The sequence below is a fragment of the Triticum urartu genome, chromosome 6A (genome assembly GCF_056163025.1).
Source record: "Triticum urartu cultivar PI428250 chromosome 6A, HENAU_Tu73, whole genome shotgun sequence".
NCBI lineage: Eukaryota > Viridiplantae > Streptophyta > Magnoliopsida > Poales > Poaceae > Triticum > Triticum urartu.
The window spans coordinates 215851161-215876645 of record NC_141878.1 but is presented as its reverse complement, the minus strand read 5'-3'; the positions used below and the strand labels follow the sequence as shown (position 1 = coordinate 215876645).

The following is a 25485-nucleotide window of genomic DNA, read 5'->3' as shown; positions in this document are numbered from 1 at the left end:
TTTGTGTGTAATCAATTCCGTAGGTGTAGACAAATAATGTATAGGAGCTTGGAATGCCTCCGATGAGATGTAACGTCTTTCATCATAGTTGTACTGTAGCTTGGGCTTGTAGTAAACTATGTATGATGTGTATGACCGTTGGTATATATATGGCAGTTTTATATTACCATGACATACGGATGAACATCTCTGCATTCCGTGTTATCCATTACATTCTGCACTTCCTTGCTAAGTTTGAGCCATCCTTATCTAAGCCGTTGTCTTGTTTTTTCCCTAGGATGGTCAACACCCGCAGCAACCCTGCTGCCTCGGAGCAGGGGGAAGCCAGTGCAGCTAGGGGTGAAAATCTGCCTCACCCACCTTCTCTGGCCGAAGTGATACTGGAGGCGGAAAGAAACAAGCATGAGACTAACCGCCTGCTAGAGCGGATTGAGCAGAACACTGCACGTCATCAGCGAAATGACTTGGTGTCAATCAATGACTTTATCAAGTTGTACCCACCAAAGTTTAACCATTCCGTCGAGCCCCTCGACGCGGATGACTGGCTTCGCAGCATCACTCACAAGCTACGTTCTTCCAACGTAGCCGAAGCCGACAAGGTTACTTATGCCGCCTATCACCTTGAAGGCCCTGCTAGCCTTTGGTGGGAAAACTTCGAAGCTATGCGCCCGGTCGGCCAAATCACTACTTGGGCTGAATTCAGTGAGGCTTTCCGTGAGCATCACATTCCGGAAGGTCTCATGGATCGCAAGAGGGAGGAGTTCTACAACTTCACCCAAGGAAGACTGATTGTGGATACTTATAGTCGTGAATTTGGGAATCTGGCACGTTATGCCCCTAAAGAGGTATCTACTGACGCTAAGAAGCAGGCAAGGTTCCGCAAGGGACTTAGCCCTGAGCTTCGCCGCGATCTTCGTCTGCACGAGTGCACCTCCTTTCAGAAGTTGGTCAATAAAGCCATCAGTGCTGAGACAGGCCAGACTGATTATGACGCTTCACGCAAGCACTCCCGTGATTTTGGCTCTTCATCCGGCTCTGGAGCTCAGAAGCGCCGGGTGTGGATCCCAAGCACGGCACTGCCACCCAGGTTCATCCCGAGGCCATCCTTTGAGGCGCCTCGTCCCAACCAGCAATTTGCACCGCCCAAGCCCTATGGTGGCCCCGCTGCTAATGCTGCTCCACGCCCCAATGTGGTGACATGCTTTAAGTGTGGAGAGCCGGGTCACTATAGCCGAGAGTGTCCCCAGAACAACCCCAATCAAACTGGAAAGTCCGTTGGCCGTGGTAAGCCAGCGGGAAAGACATTCTACGCCAAGCCGGTCACTACTACACGTGGCCATGTCAACTATGTTTCAGCCGAGGAGGCTCATGAGGATCCTAACGTCGTCCTTGGTACGCTCCTTGTTAACTGCCATCCGGCATCTGTTCTTTTCGATACTGGAGCATCTCATTCATTCATATCCGAGAACTATGCTCGATTGCATAACACGACATTCTGTGACATGCCCACTTCCATGGTAATTCAAACTCCGGGTTCCAAATGGCAAACTTCTAGAGTAAGCCATGGGAACAAAATTCTTGTCGATAGACTTGTCTTCCTTGCATCCTTAATAGCTCTCAAGTCCTTGGACATAAACATCATCTTGGGTATGGACTGGATGTCAGCTCATTATGCTAAGATTGATTGTGCCACTAGAACCGTTCAACTTACTCACCCATCGGGCAAGACAGTCAATGTCTTAACTCGAGTGGCCAAGCGCCAGCTTTACTCCCTAAATGCCAACCCCTTCCAGACCTTGAGGATGTTCTGGTAGTCCGAGACTTTCCGGATGTCTTTCCAGAAGAACTGCCAGGTGTTCCACCTGACAGGGATGTCGATTTTGTGATAGACCTTGTTCCAGGAACCGTTCCAATTTCTAGAAGACCCTACAAGATGGCACCCTTAGAACTAGCCGAGCTTAAGAACCAACTCGATGAGTCCTTGAAAAAGGGTTTCATCCATCCTAGTTCCTCTCCTTGGGCTTGCCCTGTCCTCTTCGTCAAGAAGAAGGATGGAACGGATCGAATGGTTGTAGATTATCGACCTGTCAATTTGGTCACCATCAAGAACAAATATCCGCTTCCCAGGATCAACGATCTGTATGATCAGCTCGCTGGATCCTCAGTCTTTTCCAAGATGGATTTGAGGTTGGGCTACCAACAAATCAAAATCAGACACGGGGACATTCCCAAAACGGCCTTTGTTACTCGTTATGGCCAATACGAGTACACCGTTATGTCCTACGGTTTAACCAATGCCCCAGCTACCTTCTCTCAGTTAATGAACTCGGTCTTCATGGAGTACCTGGATAAATTCATCGTAGTATACCTCGATGACATACTCATCTACTCCAAGAATGAAGAGGAACATGCCGAACATCTAAGGCTGGTATTGATGAAACTTCGAGAGCATCGCCTTTATGCCAAATTCTCCAAGTGTGAATTTTGGTTGCCAGAAGTGACCTATCTAGGCCATGTAATCTCTGGCAAGGGTATTGCTGTCAATGCCGAGCGAGTTCAAGCCGTCCTTGATTGGACTCCACCTGAGACGGTCAAGCAAGTTCGGAGTTTCCTTGGCTTAGCGAGCTATTGCCGCCGCTTCGTTGAGAATTTCTCCAAGGTTGCTAAACCTCTAACTGAACTCCTCAAGAAAGATAAAAAGTTCAAGTGGACTCCACAGTGCGAGTTCAGCTTTCAGGAATTGAAAAGACGCCTGACATCTGCTCCCGTACTGGTACCACCAGATTTCTCCAAGGACTTTATTATCTATTGCGACACCTCGCGACAAGGACTAGGTTGCATACTCATGCAAGATCGTCAGGTAATTGCCTATGCTTCACGGCAATTACACCCGCATGAGGAAAATTATCCCACACATGATCTAGAGCTTGCAGCTGTAGTCCATGCACTTAAAACTTGGCGACATTACCTCCTCGGTAATCGTTGCGAGATCTTCACCGATCACCAAAGTTTGAAATATATCTTCACCCAACCAGATTTGAATCTCAGGCAAAGACGTTGGGTCGAGTTGATCTCGGATTACGACTTAGGAATAACTTACACTCCGGGCAAAGCCAATGTCATGGCTGATGCGCTAAGCCGTAAGTCCTATTGTAACAACCTGATGTTACAACAAAGTCAACCACTTCTCCATGAGGAATTTCGTAAGCTTAATCTTCACATTGTTCCTCGAGGATTCCTATCCACCCTGGTGGCAAAACCTACCCTTACGGATCAGATCATCAAGGCACAGAAGGTAGATCCGGGAATCTCCCGTATTAAGAGAAACATTAAGAAAGGAGTCGCGAATTGTTTCTCCATTGATGATCAAGGTGTCGTATACTTTGGAAATCGCCTAGTGGTTCCAAAGGCACGAAACCTGAGGCGGCTGATCCTTAAGGAAGCTCATGAATCCCCTCTCACCATTCATCCCGGTAGTACTAAAATGTATCAAGACCTACGCCAGAGGTTTTGGTGGACTAGGATGAAGAGAGAAATTGCTCAATACATTGCTAATTGCGACGTTTGTCGTCGTGTTAAAGCAGAGCATCAACGGCCTGCTGGCACCCTTCAACCTTTGGCTATTCCTGAATGGAAATGGGATAAAATCAGTATGGATTTCATCACTGGGTTTCCCAGGACCAAGAGAGGGAATAATGCCATCTTCGTCGTGATCGACCGACTTTCCAAAGTAGCCCACTTTCTACCTGTTCGTGAGAGTATCACCGCTAGCCAGCTAGCTGATTTATACATCTCCCGAATAGTGTCTCTTCATGGTGTTCCATTGGAAATTAACTCAGACCTGGGAGTCTCTTCACCTCTCGATTTTGGGAAAGTTTCCAAAATGCTATGGGAACTCGTCTCTCTTTTAGTACCGCCTTCCATCCTCAATCAAGTGGTCAAGTAGAGCGAGTCAATCAAATTCTGGAAGATATGCTTCGAGCTTCTGTCATCTCGTTCGGAATGAGTTGGGAGAAATGCCTTCCCTTCACGGAGTTTGCTTATAACAATAGTTATCAAGCTAGCTTAGGCAAGGCTCCTTTCTAAGTTCTTTATGGACGAAAATGTCGAACGCCTCTTAACTGGTCAGAAACCGGGGAAAGACAACTCTTTGGCCCGGATATGATTCAGGAAGCAGAAGAGCAGGTTCGCGTTATTCGTGAGAAATTGAAAACAGCCCAATCTCGTCAAAAGAGTCAATATGATCGTAAACATAAGCCTATGACTTATGAAGTCGACGAGAAGGCTTACCTTCGGGTTACTCCGTTAAAGGGAACCCATCGTTTCGGTATCAAAGGCAAATTGGCCCTCGTTACATTGGACCCTTTCGCATTCTTGCCAAACGAGGAGAAGTTGCCTACCAATTGGAACTACCTTTGCATCTTTCCAGAGTTCACGATGTCTTCCACGTTTCTCAACTCAGGCGTTGCTTCGCGGATCCTATCCGTGGAGTGGACCACGAAACGCTTGATCTACAAGATAACCTCTCATATCGGGAATATCCCGTTCGTATCCTTGATCAAGCCGAGCGTACCACTCGACGTCGTAATATCAAGTTTCTCAAGGTTCAATGGTCACACCATTCCGAGAAATAAGCCACTTAGGAAAGGGAGGATCGTCTTCGACTCGAGTACCCCACCTTCTTTCCAGAGGATCCTAAATCTCGGGACGAGATTCTTTTGAGTGGGGGTGAGTTGTCACACCCTAGCTAGTTCAAGCATTAGAGTGTGCATCATGTTTAAATTCCTCTTAAATTTGAAATGGGGAAGGCAGAAACCCCAACACCCCCCTGGAAACAACTAGGGTTTACTAAAGTTATTTTCAATGAACCTGAAATGCCTTTCTAAAAAGTTCACCCTCTTTGTCTTGGGTTAGAACCTCTGGAAAAATTGGTGCACAATTTTCTAGGTCAACAGAAGGTCATTGAATTAAATCATAAGTATTTGATTTTGGGCATTTAAATGCTATAAAATAATTTAAATGCTCAAATAATTCTGGAAATAAATGTTTGCTGTTGGAAATATTCTAAACAAAGCCCACAATTATTTTCAGGATTTTTGGAAACGTTTTAGTATTTTTAATAAAGCCCAACAGTTGCAGTTAAATAGAAAAACAAAAACAAATCGAAAAAAGAGAGAGAGAGGGAAGCCCACCTGGGCCTTACCTCTGCTGGCCCAGCCCACCTGGCTCGGCCCAGCCGACTGGCCTTGCCAGTCGTCGTCCTCCTCCCGCCAGAAGGACGAGGAGTGCGTGGCCGGCGCCCGCGGCCACATGCCGGCCACCTCCTGCTTCTGCCGACGCCCTAGAGACGTCCAGGGATGCCACGCCGACCCCCACGTCCCCCTCTCATCCTCCCTCACTCTCTCCCTCGTCTCCCTCACCCTCTCCCGCGATGGCCGAGTGCAGTCCTCGCCGCCGTTCGCCGTAGACGTCACCAGAGCCACCCCCTCGCCCCTCCGACAAGCCCAATAGCTCCGCCTCGTCGCCCTGGACCTCTCCGCTGACCCACGCGACTCCAAACGCCGCCGAACGCCGTCTTCGCCCTCGTCCCGAGCCGTCTCCGGTCGATTCGCCGCCGCCAGGACCTCCCCGAGCTCGCTGACCCCCCTCTCCGACCCCGCTGTGAGCTCCTCTTCCTCTTCCCCTAGCTCCCGTGCTCGTTTGGCCTCTGTAGTCGCCACTTCCACCGCACCCGAAAGCTCCCCGCCGCCGGCCATGGCGTCGTCGTGGTTAGAGCCACAGTGGCTCGAAGCCAAGCTCACCGTTGTGCTCAGCGCAACACCAGGAGCCCGTAGCCACCACCAGCTCCTTCTCCCGTGCACCGTAGCGTCGAACCCAACCCCATCCGAACTCCGGCCGCCGCTGTCGAGCTCGCCGGCGTCGTTTCCGGCGTCCCCGTGTCCAACCACTTGCACCACTAGATGCGGCAGCTCCCCAGCCACGCGTAGCACGTCTCCACCGGCGATTTGGTCACCGGAGGACCAAATCCGAAGCTCTCCGCCGTCTCGGCCTCGCCGGCGGCTAAACGCCGGCAGGCTTTGACCCGTTGACCGGTGGGTTTGACCGCTGACGTGGACTGGGTGGGCCCAGGTTGACTCCCTTGAGTCAATGACAAGTGGGCCCCCCTCTGCTAACTAAATCAAATTAGTCTTAACTAAAAATAATTAGTTTAATTAACTACTGACACGCGGGACCCACCAGTCAGGTTTGACCTGGACGTCCCCGTTGACCACTGACGTCACCCTGACGTAATGCTGGCGCAATAATTAAATTACTGGAATTATTCTTATATAGGAAATTCTAGAAAATAGTCAAAACTTCTAAAAATCATAGAAAATCAAACATAGCTCCAAATGTAAAGATTTATATATGAAAAATGATCAGAAACATTCAATCTATCCATCTATAATGGTTTCATGCATGACAAAACAAGCTAACCTTGCTGTTTAAGCAGAATAAGGTAATGCACTAATAAGGCCATGTTTAATGAGCTAATATTTGAATCTTTGATTCAAATAAGTTCATTCCCTTCTGTTTTAGCTTGCATTAGGCCAAGACACTTTCATCTTGCCATGTCATAGCATGCATCATATTGTTGCATATTGCCTTGTGTTGATTATGTTCAGTGTGTCTTTCGTGGTAGGTTCTGCCTCCGAGGATAACCCCGAGTATCCGTCTGAAGGGCAGTACCCTACTACCTCTACAACAGGCAAGCAACCCATTGATCATTCTGATACAAACCATGTTCTCGCTTCTGCTCTTGTTTACTGCATTAAGACAATGCGATTCAAACTGCTGTGTGCTATGGTAGTTGAACCCTTATCCTCTGCATGACCTGTCATTGCCACAGTAACTAGATGAAACCCACTAGCATGTGTAGGAGTTGATTGAGCCATGTATGTGATTCCTACCTTGCTATGCCTGCTATGCTTAGAGTTGTGTCAGGTCTGGTTCATCTGGGTGATGGGCTAGAGTGAAATGCTTATGTCGGTAATGTGAGGGATGTGTTGAACATGTTTTGGTAAAGGTATCGATGAGAGGCCATGTAGGAGTACATGGTGGGTTGTTTCATTGGGACCGTCCATAAGAACTGAGATCTGTATGTGTGATTTAAGATGCAGTTACTACCATACATTGGGCCCGAAACCAATGGACCCTCTCGAGGCTTCTTAATCACCCTAGTACTCTGTCCAGGAGTTGCAAATAGTTTCTGGTGTTTGTAGGTTATGTGTTGGCGGCTGTGCATAGCGCTGACCCTAGGGGTGGGCTATGTTACGGTAGATACACCGTGGCACGGTGTACCGAGTCACCCGTTTGGTGTCTCGGGAACCCTGTTCACATCGTTTGGGCCGTATGTGGAAACCTCGGCCGGACTCCCTGCGGATGGAACCTGGATAGGCGATAAACCTGGACTAGAGACTTAAGCGTTTAGGTAGGCCGTGGCCGACACCCTCGCTGGGCTTCCGCTTGAAGGTTGCCGAGTACATGTCATGTAAACGGCGGTAAGTGGTGAAAGCGTGTATGAAGAAGTACACCCCTGCAGGGTTTACAACTATTCGAATAGCCGCGTCCGTGGTAAAGGACTACTTGGTTGCCTATACAGTTCATAGACAAGTTAATGGATACTACTAAAATACTCAAGATAAGTGTGAGTACCGAGGATGGCCCTCTCGTAGGATGACGAGGGAGGATACACGGTAGAGTATTGTGTTGGTGAGTAGTGGACTCGTGTGCGAAAACTATTTTACTAGTGAAGTTCCGTAGGATAGCTTAGCCAAGAGTCAAAGCTGGCTTGCTGCAATAACCCCACCACCTTCTTGAGAATGAGCATGTATATTAGGTTCTGATGTAAGACTTGTTGAGTACCTTTGTACTCATGTTTGCTTAATTACTATTTTCAGACGACAACACTGCCCCCTCCGATGGGTTCTACGTAGACCTTGACGTCGACGAATGACTAGCCACCCAGGTGGTGATCCTGGCCATGGAGGGCCCTATATAGATAGACAGGCTTCGAGAAGCCTTCTTTCTTTCTAGTGTCTATACTCAGACTAGTTGCTTCCGCTTGTGCTTGTATGATTGTATGACTTGAGTGTCGGGTCATGTGACCCCTATCTATATGAACATGTTATGTATGGCTCTCTGGAGCCTTTAAATAAAGACCTTGAGTTGTAGAGTTTTGTTGTGATGCCATGTTGTATGTACTCATATCGGGCATATTGTGTGTATGATTGAAATGCTTGGTATGAGTGGGATCCAACAATCTAGTTGTTTATCCTTAGCAGTCTTTCTTATGGGGAAATGTGGTCTAGTGTTCCTCGAGCCATAGTAGTCCGCTACAGCCCGGTTCACCGGAGTCCTGCTAGCCCATTACTACTTCTCAGGACACTTGACTGGCCGGCATGTATTTCACTTCGTTCCTATGTCTGTCCCTTCGGGGAAATGTCACGCGGTGATATCCGGAGTCCTGCCTAGCCTGCTACAGCCCGGGTTCCCCGGAGTCCTGTTAGCCCAGTGCTACAGCCCGGAATCACTCGCTGATGACCGACATGCTCGATGTGATTCATGTATGCCTGTCTCCATAGGTCTGTGCCGCTTTGGGTTCACGACTAGCCATGTCAGCCCGGGTTCTCTGTCATATGGATGCTAGCGACACTATCATATACGTGCGCCAAAAGGCGCAAACGGTTCCGGGCCATGGTAAGGCGACACCCGTGGGATACCATGCATGAGGCCGCAAATTGATATGAGGTGTTACTGGCTAGATCGATGTGACTTGGAATCGGGGTCCTGACACCACCAGGGCGCGCCAGGGCCCCCTGGCGCGCCCAGGTGGGTTGTGCCCACCTCGGTGGCCTCCCGCACCCCTTCTTTGCACTATAAATTCCCAAATATTCTGAAACCCTTCGGGGTTAACCTAGATCAGAAGTTCCGCCGCCGCAGGGCTCCGTAGCCACCGAAAGCCAATCTAGACCCTTTCCGGCACCCTGCCGGAGGGGGGAATCATCTCCAGTGGCCATCTTCATCATCCCGGCGACCACCACAATGAGGAGGGAGTAGTCCACCCTCGGGGCTGAGGGTTTGTACCAGTAGCTATGTGTTTAATCTCTGTCTCTGTCTCTCGTGATCTATATCATGGGCTTTGTTAATATAGATGGACCATATGATGTTTCTCCCCTCTATAATCTTGTTGTGATGAATTGAATCTTTACCCTTTGAAGTTTTGTGGTGTCGGACTGAATGTTCAAATTTGAGAACACATGATGTATGTCTTGCGGTATGAATACTTGAGGTGACAATGGGGTATCTTATTGATTCACTTGATATACGTTAAGGCACTCAATTTGCGGATTCCTGCGGTGATATTGGGGTAATCTATGCATAGGGGCTGATGCACATTTTTATTATCTTTTCTCCGATAGAAACTTTGGGGTCTCCTTGTAGTTGTTTGTGTGGATTGAGTATTATGAATATGAATATGCTTTGGTGTTATTCTAGTACGAACTCTAGGATAGATCGAACAGAAACAATAGCTTTGTGTTATTTTAGTACGAACTCTTGAATAGATCGAACGGAAAGAATAGCTTTGAGGTGGTTTCATACCCTACAAACAATTCCTATCTTTTATTCTCCGCCAATAGGAACTCGAGAGTGACTCTTTATTACACTTTGAGGGATAATCATATGATCCAACTATGTTAGCATTGTTGGGAGATTGCACTAGTGAAAGTACGGACCCTAGGCCTTATTTTTAAGCATTGCAATACCGTGTTTGTGCCCGTTTACTACTTGCTACCTTGCTGTTTTTATTTATTCAGATTATAAAAATATATTTCTACCATCCATATTACACTTTTATCACCATCTCTTCGCCGAACTAGTGCACCTATACAATTTGCCATTGTATTGGGTGTGTTGGGGACACAAGAGATTTCTTGTATTTGGTTGCAGGGTCGTTTGAGAGAGACCATCTTCATCCTACGCCTATCACAGATTGATAAACCTTAGGTCATCCACTTGAGGGAAAATTGCTACTGTCCTACAAAACTCTGCGCTTGGAGGCCCAACACGTGTCTACAAGAATAAAGTTGCATAGTAGACATCAAGCTCTTTTCTGGCACCGTTGTCGGGGAGGTGAGTACATGAAGGTATATCTTTAGATCTTGTAATTGAATATTTTAGTTTCTTGTTTTATCGCTAGTTTGGTTCATAAAAGAAAACTACAAAAAAATGGAATTGAGGTTGCATCATATTATTGATCATCTTTATAATATCTTCCTTGAAAATGATGGTTCGGAAAATTGTGCTCAATTGTTAGAAGAAGAAGTCAATAAAATGTTTGGCACAAAATATTTGAATGATGACCATGATTGCAATGTTGTTAGTATGAATTCTTTGAATATCCATGACGCTAATGATATGCAAAGCCATAAGCTTGGGGATGCTATATTTGATGAATATGATATTTTTAGTCCCCCAAGTTTTGATGAGAAAATTTATTATGATGATTGTATGCCTCCTATTTATGATGATTATATTGATGAAAGTGGATTTGGAGAGGTCATGACTTTATTTAATGATGAATCCACTATTTTGGAGGAGGTTGCAATTGACTATGATAACAAAGTTGCTATCTATGATGATTATGGTGATGACATGTATGCTATAAAGAATAATGATAACCATGAAACTTGTCATCATGATTTTAACTTTCACTCTCATGATAGTTATTTTGTTGAGTTTGCTCCCACTACTATTGATGAGAAGAAATTTGCTTATGTGGAGGGTAATAAGTTTTCTATGCTTTTGTGTCATGAAAAGAATGCTTTATGTGATGGTTATATTGTTGAATTTCTTCATGATGCTACTGAAAATTATTATGAAAGGGGAACTTATGCTTTTACATATCTCAATAATACCAAGTTTCCTCTCTTTATGTTGAAAGTTTGGAAGTTGCACTTGTTTTACCTTCCTATGCTAGTTGATTCTTGTTCCCATAAATTGTTTTCTCACAAAATCCCTATGAATAGGAGGTGGGCTAGACTTAAATGTTCTTGACATGTGATTCATGATGCTCTCTTTATGTTTCAATTCTTATCTTTTATGCGAGCATCATTGAAATCATCATGCCTAGCTAAAAGGCATTAAAGAAAAACACTTGTTGAGAGACAACCCAACACTTTTACCTACTATTTTTGTGTGTTCACATGATTAGGTACTATAGTAATCATGTTTTCTTGCTTTCATTTCAATAAAGTGCCAAGTAAGATCTTTGGGATGGCTTACGGTGATAGTTAATTTGATCTTGCTGAAAAACAGAAACTTTTATGCTCACAAAATTAATTTTCATTTTTTTTACCAGAGAGCGATAAAATACCCATTCCACTTGCAGTAGATCAATATACAAATTTCTCAGGTTGTCCTAAATTTTCAGAATTTTTGGAGTTACAGAAGTATTTGAAATAGTCAGATTGCTACAGACTATTCTGTTTTGACATATTCTGTTTTCTTTGTGTTGTGTGCTTATTTTGATGGCTCTATGGTTTTATTTGATGAGTTTTTGCCATAGAAAAGTTGGAATACAGTAGATATAATACAAAAACAAAATATGAATTGGTTTGATACAGTACTTATAGTAGTGATTTATTATTCTTATACTAACGAATCTCATGAAAGTTTTGTTGAGTTTTGTGTGATTGAAGCTTTCAAGTTTTGGGTTATCTTACGATGGATGAAGGAAGGATGGAAGAACCTAAGCTTGGGGATGCCCCGACATCCCAAGCTATTATCCAAGAATGAGCAACCTACTAAGCTTGGGAATGCCCCCGAGTAGCATCCCCGCTTTCTTCCAACGATCATCGGTATTTTACTTGAAACTATATTTTTATTCATCACATGATATGTGTTTTGCTTGGAGCATCAATTTAGTTTTTTAGGATTTGCTTTCTGTTATTTATAATAATGTTTTGCATCTTTTATTTAAATAAAAGTGGCAATGATAGCCTTTGTCATGCTTATTTTGTAAGTATACATGTTGCTGTTTGAAAACAGAAAGTTTACCGTTGTTGCAAAAATTCCCTAGCAAAGTCAGAATGTGATAAAATTTTGAAACTTTTTTCAAAATGAGATCTGATAAATTTTCTACAGTGTGGTAAATTTTCATAATGTTCGGAGTTGAATAAGTATTGATACTCTTGCATTCTTTACAGACTGTACTGTTTTGGCAGATTGCTGTTATGTTTGCATTGTTTGCATATGTTTGCTTGTTTAATGATCTTATTTGAGGATAGGAGTATTAAATATGCAGAGGCATTTAGTATGCAATGTTGAATAATAATTTTAATGATTTTCTACAGTAGAGAATGATAAGGTTTTTTGCATTGGTTTATACTAACTTATCTCATGAGTTCTTGTTGAGTGCCACTGTTCCTGTCCGCGCCTGAGCACCGCCGTGCGCCACTCCGGCGCCGGCGTCCACCTCTCTCGGCGCTCGCCACTCCGGCCGCGCCGGCCACCCTCCCCGCTCCCCTTCGCCATGGACGCCAGCCCGCACTCGCACTCCGCGACCTCGCGCCCCGCGGGGGAACGCCCTGTCGTATCTGGCCTTGGTCTGTCATCCTGCTCGGCGTCGTCGGCCGCCCTAGAGGGGGTGGAGGCCTCGTCGCCGCCTCGGGCTGCTGAGGTCGAGGGCCTGCAGCTGGTGCCGTGGGAACGCCCGCCCCCTCTGGGCGTGCCAAGTGGAGGCGCCGCCATGACCCGGCTGCGCAGCCGCCGCGCGCTCAGCCGCTGTCTTCCCCCCCCCTCCCTGCAAGGTGTCGCCGGAGATGGTCGGCCTGTGCTTCCGCTGCTTCCAGGACGGGCACTACAGAAAGGATTGCACCAATGACATCGTCTACTTCAGGTGTGGGCTGTCGGGTCATGGATCTCGGGACTGCAAGAGGCCCCGCAGCCCATCGTTGCCAGAGGAGCTTCGGAGGCTCGTCGTTGAGAAAGTGGCTCGCCGGGGCATGGGCTCTGCTCCCGCTAGCCGCGGTCTTGGGGGGGGCATCGGGGGGGGGGGGGGGGGCGCGGCACCTCCCCCGCCGCCGCCTCCTGCATCTGCTGCGGTGCCGCTGGTCTGGCCTCGCCTCCCTTCCCCGCCTCCGTCGTCGCCCCCTATGCCTCCGGTCTGGCCCCGTCATCACCCGGTGCCGTGCCCGGTGCTTCCCGTGGACGAGGAGTTCGACCCGTCGGAGCTCTGCATCGTGCGCCGCTCACAATCCATGGAGGGGCTCGAAGGCCGGCTGCAGCCATCCATGGTGGCTTACGCGGCGGGTGCAAGGAAGGATATCTCGCCGGAGTTCATTCTCGAGGTGCTGCAGGTCAAGGTGGGCATTGAACCGCAGTGGGTGTCTGTGCATCGCTACCGGCCGGAGGATTTTCTCATTGTCTTCGCGCGCCCGGAGCACAGGAACAGGCTCTGCGCTATGCCGGTGGTGGATCATCGTGGGGTCAGATTGTTCTTTCGTTAGTGGAATCGGCAAGCCCAAGCTATGCATTCGGTGTTTAGATCCAAGGTGTGGATTGAGTTGGAGGGCATCCCGCCGCACGCGTGGGAGCTGGAGGTGGTGGAGCGGATCCTAGGATCGTCCTACCTGGTGGATGCGATGGCGCCGGAGACGAGCTCTCGCGCGGACCTTTCCTCCTTCAAGGTCACGGCGTGGACGGCCGACCCGGAGGCGATCACGATGCTCCGGTGGCTAGGGGTGCCCGAACCTGGCCTAGGGGTGCGGCCCTCCCAGCCGGCGCTGCTGCAGTACAAAGTCCTCGTTCATCTCGTGCAAGTTCAGGATTTCGCGGAGGCGGAGGAGCCATGGTTTCTTGGGGGCGGGTCTTCTAGCAGTGGCCAGAGCGGTTTTTCGGATTCTGAGGGCAGCATGGATGGGGGTAGTGGAGTCGTCGCTCGCCACAGGTCTTGGCAGTTCGGTGTTCGGGACTCACGAGGTGGTCCGAGCTCGGGGCGTGGCGGCTCCGGAGCGAGCGCTGCCGGCAACGGCCGTGGTCCGGCAATGGCGGCCACGGAGTGGAAGCTGCCCGCCATGGAGGATTCGCCGGTGGTGGCCCCGGTGCGCCAGCCGGGCCACGTAAGCGACAGGATTGCGGTCAAGACCTCAGCTTTTGACCGTTTGACTGTGCGGGCTCCCTCTGAGCAGGCTCAGGATCAGGATCAGGTTCAGGATCAGACAGGCGCAGCTCGCTCGGGGCCTAGAGAACTTTCGCCAAACGCTTTGGCAGTGGATCGTGGCCGTGCGCATGTGGGCGTTTCAGCTGTGGAGGAGGTAGGGGGCCAACGGAAACAGCTGGCTTCAATTGTGGTGGTACCCGAGGTGACCCAGAACTTGGCCCCCGCCTCGGATCCCAAAGACACGGTGGTGGGAGCTGGCATGATTCAAATCCCTGTCCAGGCTGATGCGACCATCACTGGGGTCGAGGAGCAGGAGCCAATCCAGTGCACTCCACAGTCGCAGGAGGGCCCGGTCGCAGTGCTGGCAGATTCGGTTGGGGACAAGCTGGAGGTGGGGCATAGCAGTTCGAGTGGACGGGCCTCCGACCCTACACCGCTGGGGGCGGGTTTCGAGACAGTACGGTGCCAGGAGTCGCGTGCCGACAAGCACATGCTGCTTGATGCCGCCACGGATAAGGACAAGGACGAGGAAAGGGACCCTTTGGTGCATGCCCCCTCTACATACACCGGTCCGCATCCATGCATGGTGGGACAGGACGCGTTCGGCAATGATTGCCAGCTTACATCTGCGGGAGGCGCAGGCCCACCTGCTGGCTCATCGGGATGCGAGGTGGAGACGGATTCACTCCCATTGGCGCATGCCCATGCACGCCTGGAGATGCGGGACGTGACTGTCATATCACCCATGCATGGCGATGGTTCCCACCATGCAAACGCACAGGGAGTGCAAGTTGAAGCTCGGGTCGCTATGAATGTGGTTCTGCAGTCCGTGGTGCATTTGGAGCAGGACTCCTCGGCTGCCAAGGGAGTTTTGCAGCAGGAGGAGGTTGCGTACAGACGGATGAAGACATTCTGCTCTAACATTATCAAGAGGTTAGCACCACCCATCCTTATGGAAGTTCATGCATCATCCCTTCTACTGGAGGCGGAGCCCTTCACCCCCCGTCCCACGACCAGAGCTGCCAAGAGGGCCGGGATGCATGCTACATCAAAGGCGACGCCGGCGGAGAATGTATTGTTGAGGGCACTTGGCTTGGTTCCGGAGGACCTGGAGCCAGATGAGGCGGTTGTGGAGGAGCTCAAGGAGTTGTTTGACTCACCACTCCGTGAGCAACATGTACATGTGATTGCTGCGATCTTCGGCAAGATGTTACCACCACGGCCCGAGCTTGAGGGAGGCAACACACTGGCATTGGCCGCGTAGTCTTGTCTAGTAGGGCAGCTGGAGTCTCCACATGTTGCTGAATGGATCCAAGCCCTTCGATTACATGTTGGAACGTGCGAGGCCTAAATAACCCGGCGAAGAAGAAGGCGGTCAGGGGGTTCATCTCATCGGTCAAGTGTAATATGGTGTGTCTCCAGGAGACGAAACTGGATGTCGTAGACCAATTTACTATCATGCAATGTATCGGACCATCATATGATGGCTTTGCTTACCTTCCGGCGACTGACACCCGTGGGGGTGTGGTCTTGGCGTGGGATTCGACCGTGGTGCAGGTTGATCATGTTGTGTTGGATACACATGCTCTAACCGGTCAGGTGCATAACCTTGACGGAAGCTTATGGTGGATCACAGTAGTATATGCTCCGCAAGAAGACGATCAAAAGCTAGAGTTTTTGCAGGAACTGCGGCATCGAAGGACGGCATGCCCTGGTCCCTGGATGCTTCTGGGAGACTTTAACATGATTCTCAGGGCCTCGGAGAAGAATAACTCTAACATTAACCGGTGCACCATGAACTACTTCAGAGCTTTCATGGATGATTTAGAACTGAAAGAACTGTACATGCATGGGAGGCGCTTCACGTGGTCTAATGAGAGGGACAACCCTACTCTTACCAAAATCGATCGTGTCCTAGTCTTTGTGGATTGGGACCTTGTGAACCCGGACTGCTTTCTCCAGGCGCTGGGGACAAACGTCTCGGACCACGCCCCACTTCACTTATGTATGCAGGCCATGTGCACCCCCAAGCGGAGGTTTAGATTCGAAATGTACTGGACTAAGCTGGAAGGGTTTGAGGATGCTGTCCGAGAGGCCTGGGTGTGTGATGAGGCCATCGTGGATCCTTTCAAAAGACTTGATGCCCTATTTCGGAACGCGGCCATGTCTCTGCAATCGTGGGGGCAGAGGAAGACGGGTAACATCAAAGTCAGGTTGGCAGTAGCAAACTGGGTGATCTTAAGTCTAGAGCAAGCGCAGGAGTCACGCACCCTCACCACGGAAGAGCTATGGTTACGGAGAACCTTGAAGATGACTGTGCTTGGGCTGGCATCGCTTGAGAGGACGATTGCTAGGCAACGCTCGAGGATTAGATGGCTGGGTGCTGGCGATGCCAACACCAGACTCTTCCAGGCGGTGGCTAACGGTAGGCGCACCAAGAACTACATTGCGCATGTCAAGGAGGGTGATAATATTATCACTGAGCAGCACCAAAAGGAAGAGGTGTTCACCTCTGAATTCAGGAATAGAATGGGAAAGTACCAAGCCAGGGATTTCACCCTTGACCTTGATTACCTTGAGATGGAAGCTGTGGACCTCCATTAACTAGACGCCATATTTACGGAGGAGGAGATTTGGAATGTAATTAAAGACCTTCCTGCTGATCGCGCGCCGGGGCTGGACGGATTTATTGGCATGTTCTACCAGAAGGCATGGCCTATTATCAAGCATGACATTATGGCTGCTATTATGAAGCTTTATGTCGGAGACAGCCGCGGATTTGGCAAGTTAAACAAAGCGCTGATCACTCTCATTCCTAAGCGCACAGATGCTGATTCAGTGGGAGATTTTCGCCCGATTAGCCTAACGCATAGCTTTGCGAAACTCTTCGCCAAAGTGCTGGCTCTCAGGGTGAGGAGACGTATGAAGGAAATTGTCCAGGCAAATCAGTCAGCTTTCATCACCGGAAGATGCTTACACGACAACTATCTACTGGTCAGACAGATTGCGAGGAAACTTCACGCAAGAAAAACGCCCGGAGTGTTCCTAAAGCTCGATATTACGTGAGCGTTTGACTCCTTATCCTGGCCGTTTTTGATCCAAGTGTTGAGGAAGAAAGGGTTTGGGGAGGCGTGGATCAGGTGGGTGGCCATTTTGCTTCAGACAGCTAGCACTAAGGTGGTGGTGAACGGATGTCCGGGACAGAGCTTTGTTCACGCTTGCGGGCTTCGCCAAGGGGACCCAGTTTCACCACTACTGTTTGTCATCGTGATGGAAGCCCTAACGGTGATATTCAGCAAAGGCGCTGACAAAGGCGTGGTCAGCAACCTCACTGGGATCTCCCCGACTCAAAGGTTATCAATCTACGTGGATGATGTTGCGCTGTTCATCAAGCCAACGGAGATGGACTTGATCTTTGTCAAACAGGCGCTAGCAAGCTTTGGACATGCATCAGGTTTGGAGGTGAACTATAGGAAATCTAAGGCAATTTTGATTCGGGACACGGAGGATGACCAATGCAGAGTTGCTGCGCATCTGCAATGTGATATTGGGCAGTTCCCTTGCAAGTACTTGGGCATTCCCCTGGCGATCCATCAACTGACCAGAGCGGATTGGCAGCCTCTCGTAGATCAAGTGATGAGTTTCTTCCCATCCTGGCAACGAGGTCTTATTCAACGGCTAGGGCGTCTTGTCCTCATCAAATCAGTGGTGGCGGCGAGACCCATCCATCAACTAATGGTGCTTAATGCTCCTGATTGGGTGTTTGATGAGATTAACGCCGGGATGCGGTCATTCTTTTGGGCTGGGAAGGACAAGGTTAACGGCGGGCAATGCCTTGTGGCGTGGAACATCATATGTCGCCCAACAAGGTTTGGAGGCCTCGGAGTTAAGAATCTGAAGCTACAAGCTATGGCTCTCTGGGTGAGATGGGAATGGTTGAGGCGAACGGACTTGGAAAGGCCCTGGCAAGGCATACCATTCTTGGTCGATGAAGAAGCGAGGCAGCTCTACAACCAACTCGTGCAAATCACGGTGGGTGCCGGCAACATAGTGCTATTTTGGAAGGATCGATGGATGAACGGCTTGGCGGTTGAAGACATTGCGCCGGCCATCTTGCCTTTGGTTCCCACCAGAGTGCAAAACAAGCGGACAGTCGGTCAGGCCATGGTGGATAGCACGTGGGAGATGGATATTAATGGAGAACCACCTTTCATGGCCCTTATACAGCTCATGCATCTCAGAGTGGCTACTAGGGATGCTTATAATGACCCTCAAGCTCCGGATACGTTTACCTGGCCGTGGGACGCTTCGGGGCAGTACACAGCTCGGTCCGTGTATCGGGCTCTGCACCTAGGGCTTGCGACCTCTCCAACGTATGAGTGTATTTGGAGGAGTGGGGCGATCCTCAAATGCAAAATCTTTGCATGGCTTGCGGTGCAATATAGACTTTGGACATCGGATCGGAGAGCTAGGCACGGCCTGCAGGATAGTACGGCTGCTTGCTTCACATGCTTACAAGAGGAAGACATGGTCGATCACATACTTCTTCATTGCCCCTATGCCTGGGAGGTGTGGCATCTATGCTTCACACAAATCAGTGTCACCGTGAGGCAACCGCAACCTGGTGACTCACTTGAGGCATGGTGGCTTCAAGTGAGGATTGCAATTGTGACAAGGGATAGAAGAGGTTTTGACACTATTATCATATTCGTCGCTTGGTCACTATGGAAACAAAGAAATTCCAGAGTCTTTGGGCTTCTGGAGCAACAGAGGAGGCCAACACAATTGGTGCGACAAATCTTTGACGAGCTTAGAGAATGGGACGACGCCGGAGTAGGAAGAATACACCGTTTTGTGAGAAGTTAGATCTTTTCTCCTTTAGGTGTTGAGTGGGTTCTGCTAGCATGATGTTCGCATCTACGCCTAGCCTCTTGTAATTATGTTTGCTCTCTTCTATAAAAATATGGTACGCCATTGGCGTACTCTCAAAAAAAAGTTCTTGTTGAGTTTTGTGTGGATGAAGCTTTTGAGATTTAGGAAAACTGTGATATGATAGGAATTAAGGAGACACAAAAGCTCAAGCTTGGGGATGCCCAAGGCATCTCAAGATAATACTTCAAGAAGTCTCAAGCATCTAAGCTCGGGGATGCCCCGGTAGGCATCCCACCTTTCTTGTTCAACAATTATCGATTAGTATCGGTTGAGCCTAAGTTTTTGCTTCTTCACATGATGTGTGCTATCCTTGGTTTGTCATTTTATTTTGTTTTTCTTGCTTTTTTAATAAGATACTATAACGGAGTAGTTCACTTTGCTAGCATTCACACTTCATAAATTATTTATTTTGTCATTTACCTACTCGAGGGCGAGTAGGTATTAAGCTTGGGGATGCTGATACGTCTCCAACGTATCTATAATTTATGAAGTATTCATGCCAATATATTATCATTCTTGGATGTTTTACAATCATTTTATAGCAACTTTATATCATTTTTGGGGACTAACCTATTGACCCAGTGCCCAGTGCTAGTTGCTGTTTCTTGCTTGTTTTTTACATCGCAGAAGATCAATATCAAACGGAGTCCAAACACCGCAAAACTTTTTGTGGATTTTTTATGGACCGGAAGGAACCCAATGGGCAGGAGCTGCACCTAGGGGGTGCTCCAAGGGGGGCACAACCCACGAGGGCACGCCCAGGTGGGTTGTGCCCACCTCGGTGGCCTCCGCACCACTTCTTTGCACCGTAAATTCCCAAATATTCCAAAACCCTTCGGGGTTAACCTAGATCAGAAGTTCCGCCGCTACAGGGCTCCGTAGCCACCGAAAACCAATCTAGACCCGTTCAGGCACCCTAACGGAGGGGGAATCATCTCCGGTGGCCATCTTCATCATCCCGGCGACCACCACAATGAGGAGGGAGTAGTCCACCCTCGGGGCTGAGGGTTTGTACTAGTAGCTATGTGTTTAATCTCTCTCTCTCTCTCTCTCGTGATCTATATCATGGGATTTGTTAATATAGATGGATCGTATGATGTTTCTCCCCTCTATACTCTTGTTGTGATGAATTGAGTCTTTACCCTTTGAAGTTTTGTCATGTCGGATTGAATGTTCAGATTTGAGAACACATGATGTATGTCTTGCGGTATGAATACTTGAGGTGACAATGGGGTATCTTATTGATTCACTTGATATACGTTATGGCACTCAACTTGCGGATTCGTGCGGGGATATTGGGGTAATCTATGCATAGGGGTTGATGCACATTTTTATTATCTTTTCTCTGATAGAAACTTTTGGGTCTCCTTGTAGTTCTTTGTGTGGATTGAGTATTGTGAATATGAATATGCTTTGGTGTTATTCTAGTACGAACTCTAGGATAGATCGAACGGAAACAATAGCTTTGTGTTATTTTAGTACGAACTCTTGAATAGATCGAATGGAAAGAATAGCTTTGAGGTGGCTTCGTACCCTACAAAGAATTCCTATCTTTTGTTCTCCGCTAATAGGAACTCGGGAGTGATTCTTTATTACACTTTGAGGGATAATCATATGATCCAACTATGTTAGCACTGTTGAGACATTGCACTAGTGAAAGTACGAACCCTAGGCCTTGTTTTTAAGCATTGCAATACCGTTTTTGTGCCCGTTTACTACGTGCTACCTTGCTGTTTTTTATTTATTCAGATTATAAAAATGTATTTCTACCATCCATATTACAATTTTATCACCATCTCTTCGTCGAACTAGTGCACATATACAATTTGCCATTGTATTGGGTGTGTTGGGGACACAAGAGATTTCTTGTATTTGGTTGCAGGGTCGTTTGAGAGAGACCATCTTCATCCTACACCTCTCACGGATTGATAAACCTTAGGTCATCCACTTGAGGGAAAATTGCTACTGTCCTACAAAACTCTGCGTTTGGAGGCCCAACATGTGTCTACAAGAATAAAGTTGCATAGTAGACATCAGGGAAGTCCTCCACGTTGATACGTCTCCAACGTATCTATAATTTTTGATTGTTTCATGCTGTTATATTATCAATCTTAGATGTTTTATAATCATTCTATAGTCATTTTATATCATTTTTTGGTACTAACCTATTGACATAGTGCCAAGTGCCAATTGCTGTTTTTTCCATGTTGTTTACATCACAGAAAATCAAGATTAGACGGAGTCCAAATGCCCCAAAAATTTACGGAGAATTTTTATGGGCCAGAAGGAACACAACGGGCCCTGGCTACGCCTGGGGGTGCCCCAAGGGGGGCACAACCCACCAGGGCGTGCCAGGAGGCCCAGGCGCGCCTTGGTGGGTTGTGCCCACCTTGGGTGCCCCCTGATATGTCTCCATCGTATCTACTTTTCCAAACACTTTTCCCCTTGTTTTGGACTCTATCTTGCATGATTTGAATGGAACTAACCTGGACTGACGCTGTTTTCAGCAGAATTGCCATGGTGTTATTTTTGTGCAGAAATAAAAGTTCTTGGAATGACCTGAAAATCAATGAAGAATATTTTTGGAATATATAAAAAATACTGGCGAAAGAATCGAGGCCAGGGGGCCACACCCTGTCCATGAGGGTGGGGGCGTGCGTACCCCCTGGGTGCGCCCCCTGCCTCGTGGGCCCCCTGATGCTCCTTCGACCTCAACTCCAACTCTATATATTCGTGTTCGGGGAGGAAAAAAATAGGAGAGAAGGATTCATCGCGTTTTACGACACGGAGCCACCGCCAAGCCCTAATCTCTCTCGGGAGGGCTGATCTAGAGTCCGTTCAGGGCTCCGGAGAGGGGAATCCATCGCCATCATCATCATCAACCTTCCTCCATCACCAATTTCATGATGCTCACCGTCGTGCGTGAGTAATTCCATCGTAGACTTGCTGGACGGTGATGGGTTGGATGAGATTTATCATGTAATCGAGTTAGTTTTGTTAAGATTTGATCCCTAGTATCCACTATGTTCTCAGATTGATGTTGCTATGACTTTGTTATGCTTAATGCTTGTCACTAGGGCCTGAGTGCCATGATTTTAGATCTGAACCTATTATGTTTTCGTGAATATATGTGAGTTCTTGATCCTATCTTGCAAGTCTATAGTCACCTATTATGTGTTATGATCCGTTAAGCCCGAAGTGACAATAATCGGGATACTTACCAGTGATGACCGTAGTTTGAGGAGTTCATGTATTCACTATGTGTTAATGCTTTGGTCCAGTACTCTATTAAAAGGAGGCCTTAATATCCCTTAGTTTCCAATAGGACCCCGCTGCCACGGGAGGGTAGGACAAAAGATGCCATGCAAGTTCTTTTACATAAGCACGTATGATTATATTCAGAATACATGCCTACATTACATTGATGAACTGGAGCTAGTTCTGTGTCACCCTATGTTATAACTATTGCATGAGGAATCGCATCCAACATAATTATCCATCATTGATCCATTGCCTACAAGCTTTTCATATATTGTTCTTCGCTTATTTACTTTTCCATTGCTACTGTTACAATCACTATAAAATCAAAACTATTACTTTTGCTACCGTTACCACTACTATCATATTACTTTGCTACTAAATACTTTGCTGCAGATATTAAGTTTCTAGGTGTGGTTGAATTGACAACTCAGCTGCTAATACTTGAGAATATTCTTTGGCTCCCCTTGTGTCGAATCAATAAATTTGGGTTGAATACTCTACCATCGAAAACTGTTGCGATCCCTTATACTTGTGAGTTATCAAGACTATTTTCTTGCATCGTTGCCGGGGAGCATAGCTCTATTCTTTGAAGCACTTGGGATTTATATCTACTGATCACTATGAAGAACTTTAAAGATAAAAGAACCAAGATTTTCCCCTCAACTCTGAGGGGTGGTAAGGAACTGCCATCTAGCTCTGCACTTGATTCACCTTGTGTTTTGAGTAAACTTGCGACACCTACACCTGCTATTCATTCTGATATGTCGCATGTTATTGATGATGCCACTTCTGCTTTGCATGATACTTATGATGAAACTACTTCTATGCTTGATAATACTGTGCCACTAGGTGAATTTCTTGATGAACAACTTGCTAGGGTTAGAGAGAATGAAATTATTGAAACTGATAATATTGATGAAAGTGATGATGAAGATTCTCCCCCTAGATATGAATTGCCTGTTGTACCTGAGGGTTATGTTATGGATGAAGAAACAGCTAGAGACTTCTTAGCTTGCAATGATAGATCTGATCTTAAGAAATTATTAGCTAAGCTTAAATAAAAGTCTTTGAATGCTAGAATGAAATATGACCCTACTTTTGCTACTTTGCCTATCTTTATTACTGATAAGGATTATGATTTCTCTGTCGATCCTGAGTTAATTACTTTGGTTGAATCTGATCCTTTTTATGGCTATGAATCTGAAACTGTTGTGGCACACCTTACTAAATTAAATGATATAGCCACCCTGTTTACTAATGATGAGAAAACTCATTATTACTTTATCCTTAAGTTATTTCCGTTCTCATTAAAGGGTGATGCTAAAATATGGTTTAATTCTCTTGATCCTGGTTGTGTGCGTAGTCCCCAAGATATGATTTATTACTTCTCTGCTAAATATTTCCCCACTCATAAGAAACAAGCTGCCTTAAGGGAAATATATAATTTTGTGCAAATTGAAGAAGAGAGTCTCCCACAAGCTTGGGGGAGGTTTCTCCAATTACTTAATGCTTTGCTTGATCGTCCTCTTAAGAAAAATGAAATACTTGATATCTTTTATAATGGACTAATCGATGCTTCCAGAGACCACTTGGATAGTTGTGCTAGTTGTGTTTTCAGGGAAAGAACTGTTGATCAAGCTGAATTGCTATTGAATAATATGTTGAGTAATGAAAATGATTGGACACTTGTTGGACCAACTCCTAAGACAACTCCGAAGAAAAGGGGTATTCTATTTCTCAGTCCCGAAGATATGCAAGAGGAAAATAAATCTATGAAAGAAAAAGGTATTAAAGCTGAAGATGTTAAGAATTTACCACCTATTGAAGAAATACATGGTCTTGATAACCCGACACAGGTAGTAAAGGTAAATTCTCTCTATAGATTTGATAAATGTGAAATTCCATCTACTAAGTTTGCTAGCCAATGCTTGGATGAGTTTGGTGACTTTATGGTTAGGCAAGAAGACTTCAATGCATATGTTGGTAGACAATTGAAACGTAATGCTTATATGATTGAACACTTGAGCGATTATATGTCTAGAGTTAAAGGTGAACTTAAACTTATTAGTAAACATGCTTCTATGGTTACCACTCAAGTAGAACAAGTAATTAAAGCTCATAATGATTTGCTCAATGAATTAAAAAAATAAGAAAAATGATAATGCTGTTAGAGTTATGACTAGAGGGGGTAAAATGACTCAGGAACCTTTGTATCCTAAGGGCCACCCTAATTGAATTGAGCAAGATTCTCAGAGAAATAATGTTGATACATCTAGTTCTTCTAATAATAATAAGAAGAAAAATGATAAGACCTTACATGCTTCTAGTGAACCTGTTGTTGACACACCTGGAAATCCCAATGATATTACTATTTCTGATGCTGAAACACAATCTGGTAATGGACATGAACCTAGTGATAATGTTAATGATGATGTTCATGATGATTCTCAACCTAGCAATGATAATGATGTAGAGATTGAACCTGCTGTTGATCTTGATAACCCACAATCATAGAATCAATGTTATGATAAGAGAGACTTTGTTGCTAGGAAGCACGGTAAGGAAAGAGAACCATGGGTTCAGAAACCCATGCCTTTTCCTCCTAAACCATCCAAGAAAAAGGATGATGAGGATTTTGAGCGCTTTGCTGAAATGATTAGACCTATCTTTTTGCATATGCGTTTGACTGATATGCTTAAAATGAACCCTTATGCTAAATACATGAAAGATATGGTTACTAATAAAAGAAAGATACCGGAAGCTGAAATTTCCACCATGCTTGCTAATTATACTTTTAAAGGTGGAATACCAAAGAAACTAGGAGATCCAGGAGTACCAACTATACCATGCTCCATTAAGAGAAACTATGTTAAAACTGCTTTATGTGATCTTGGAGCCGGTGTTAGTGTTATGCCTCTCTCTTTGTATCGTAGACTTGATTTGAATAAGTTGACACCTACTAAAATATCCTTGCAAATGGCTGATAAATAACTGCTATACCTGTTGGTATTTGTGAGGATGTGCCTGTTGTGGTTGCAAACGTTACTATTTTAACGAACTTTGTTATTCTTGATATTCCTGAGGACGAT

General features: G+C 46.6%; 1 protein-coding gene across 1 annotated transcript; it reads left to right on the top strand.

Moving 5' to 3' along the window:
- Nucleotides 1-15997: 15997 nt before the first annotated feature.
- Nucleotides 15998-16807, top strand: LOC147964816 (uncharacterized). The gene has a single exon (XM_087530170.1). The coding sequence runs from the start codon at nt 15998-16000 to the stop codon at nt 16805-16807; it is 810 nt and encodes a 269-aa protein (XP_087386296.1).
- Nucleotides 16808-25485: the final 8678 nt, after the last annotated feature.

Coding starts and splice junctions, on each gene's coding strand:
- LOC147964816 (XM_087530170.1), top strand. CDS start 15,998: ATGAACTACTTCAGAGCTTTCATGGATGATTTAGAACTGAAAGAACTG.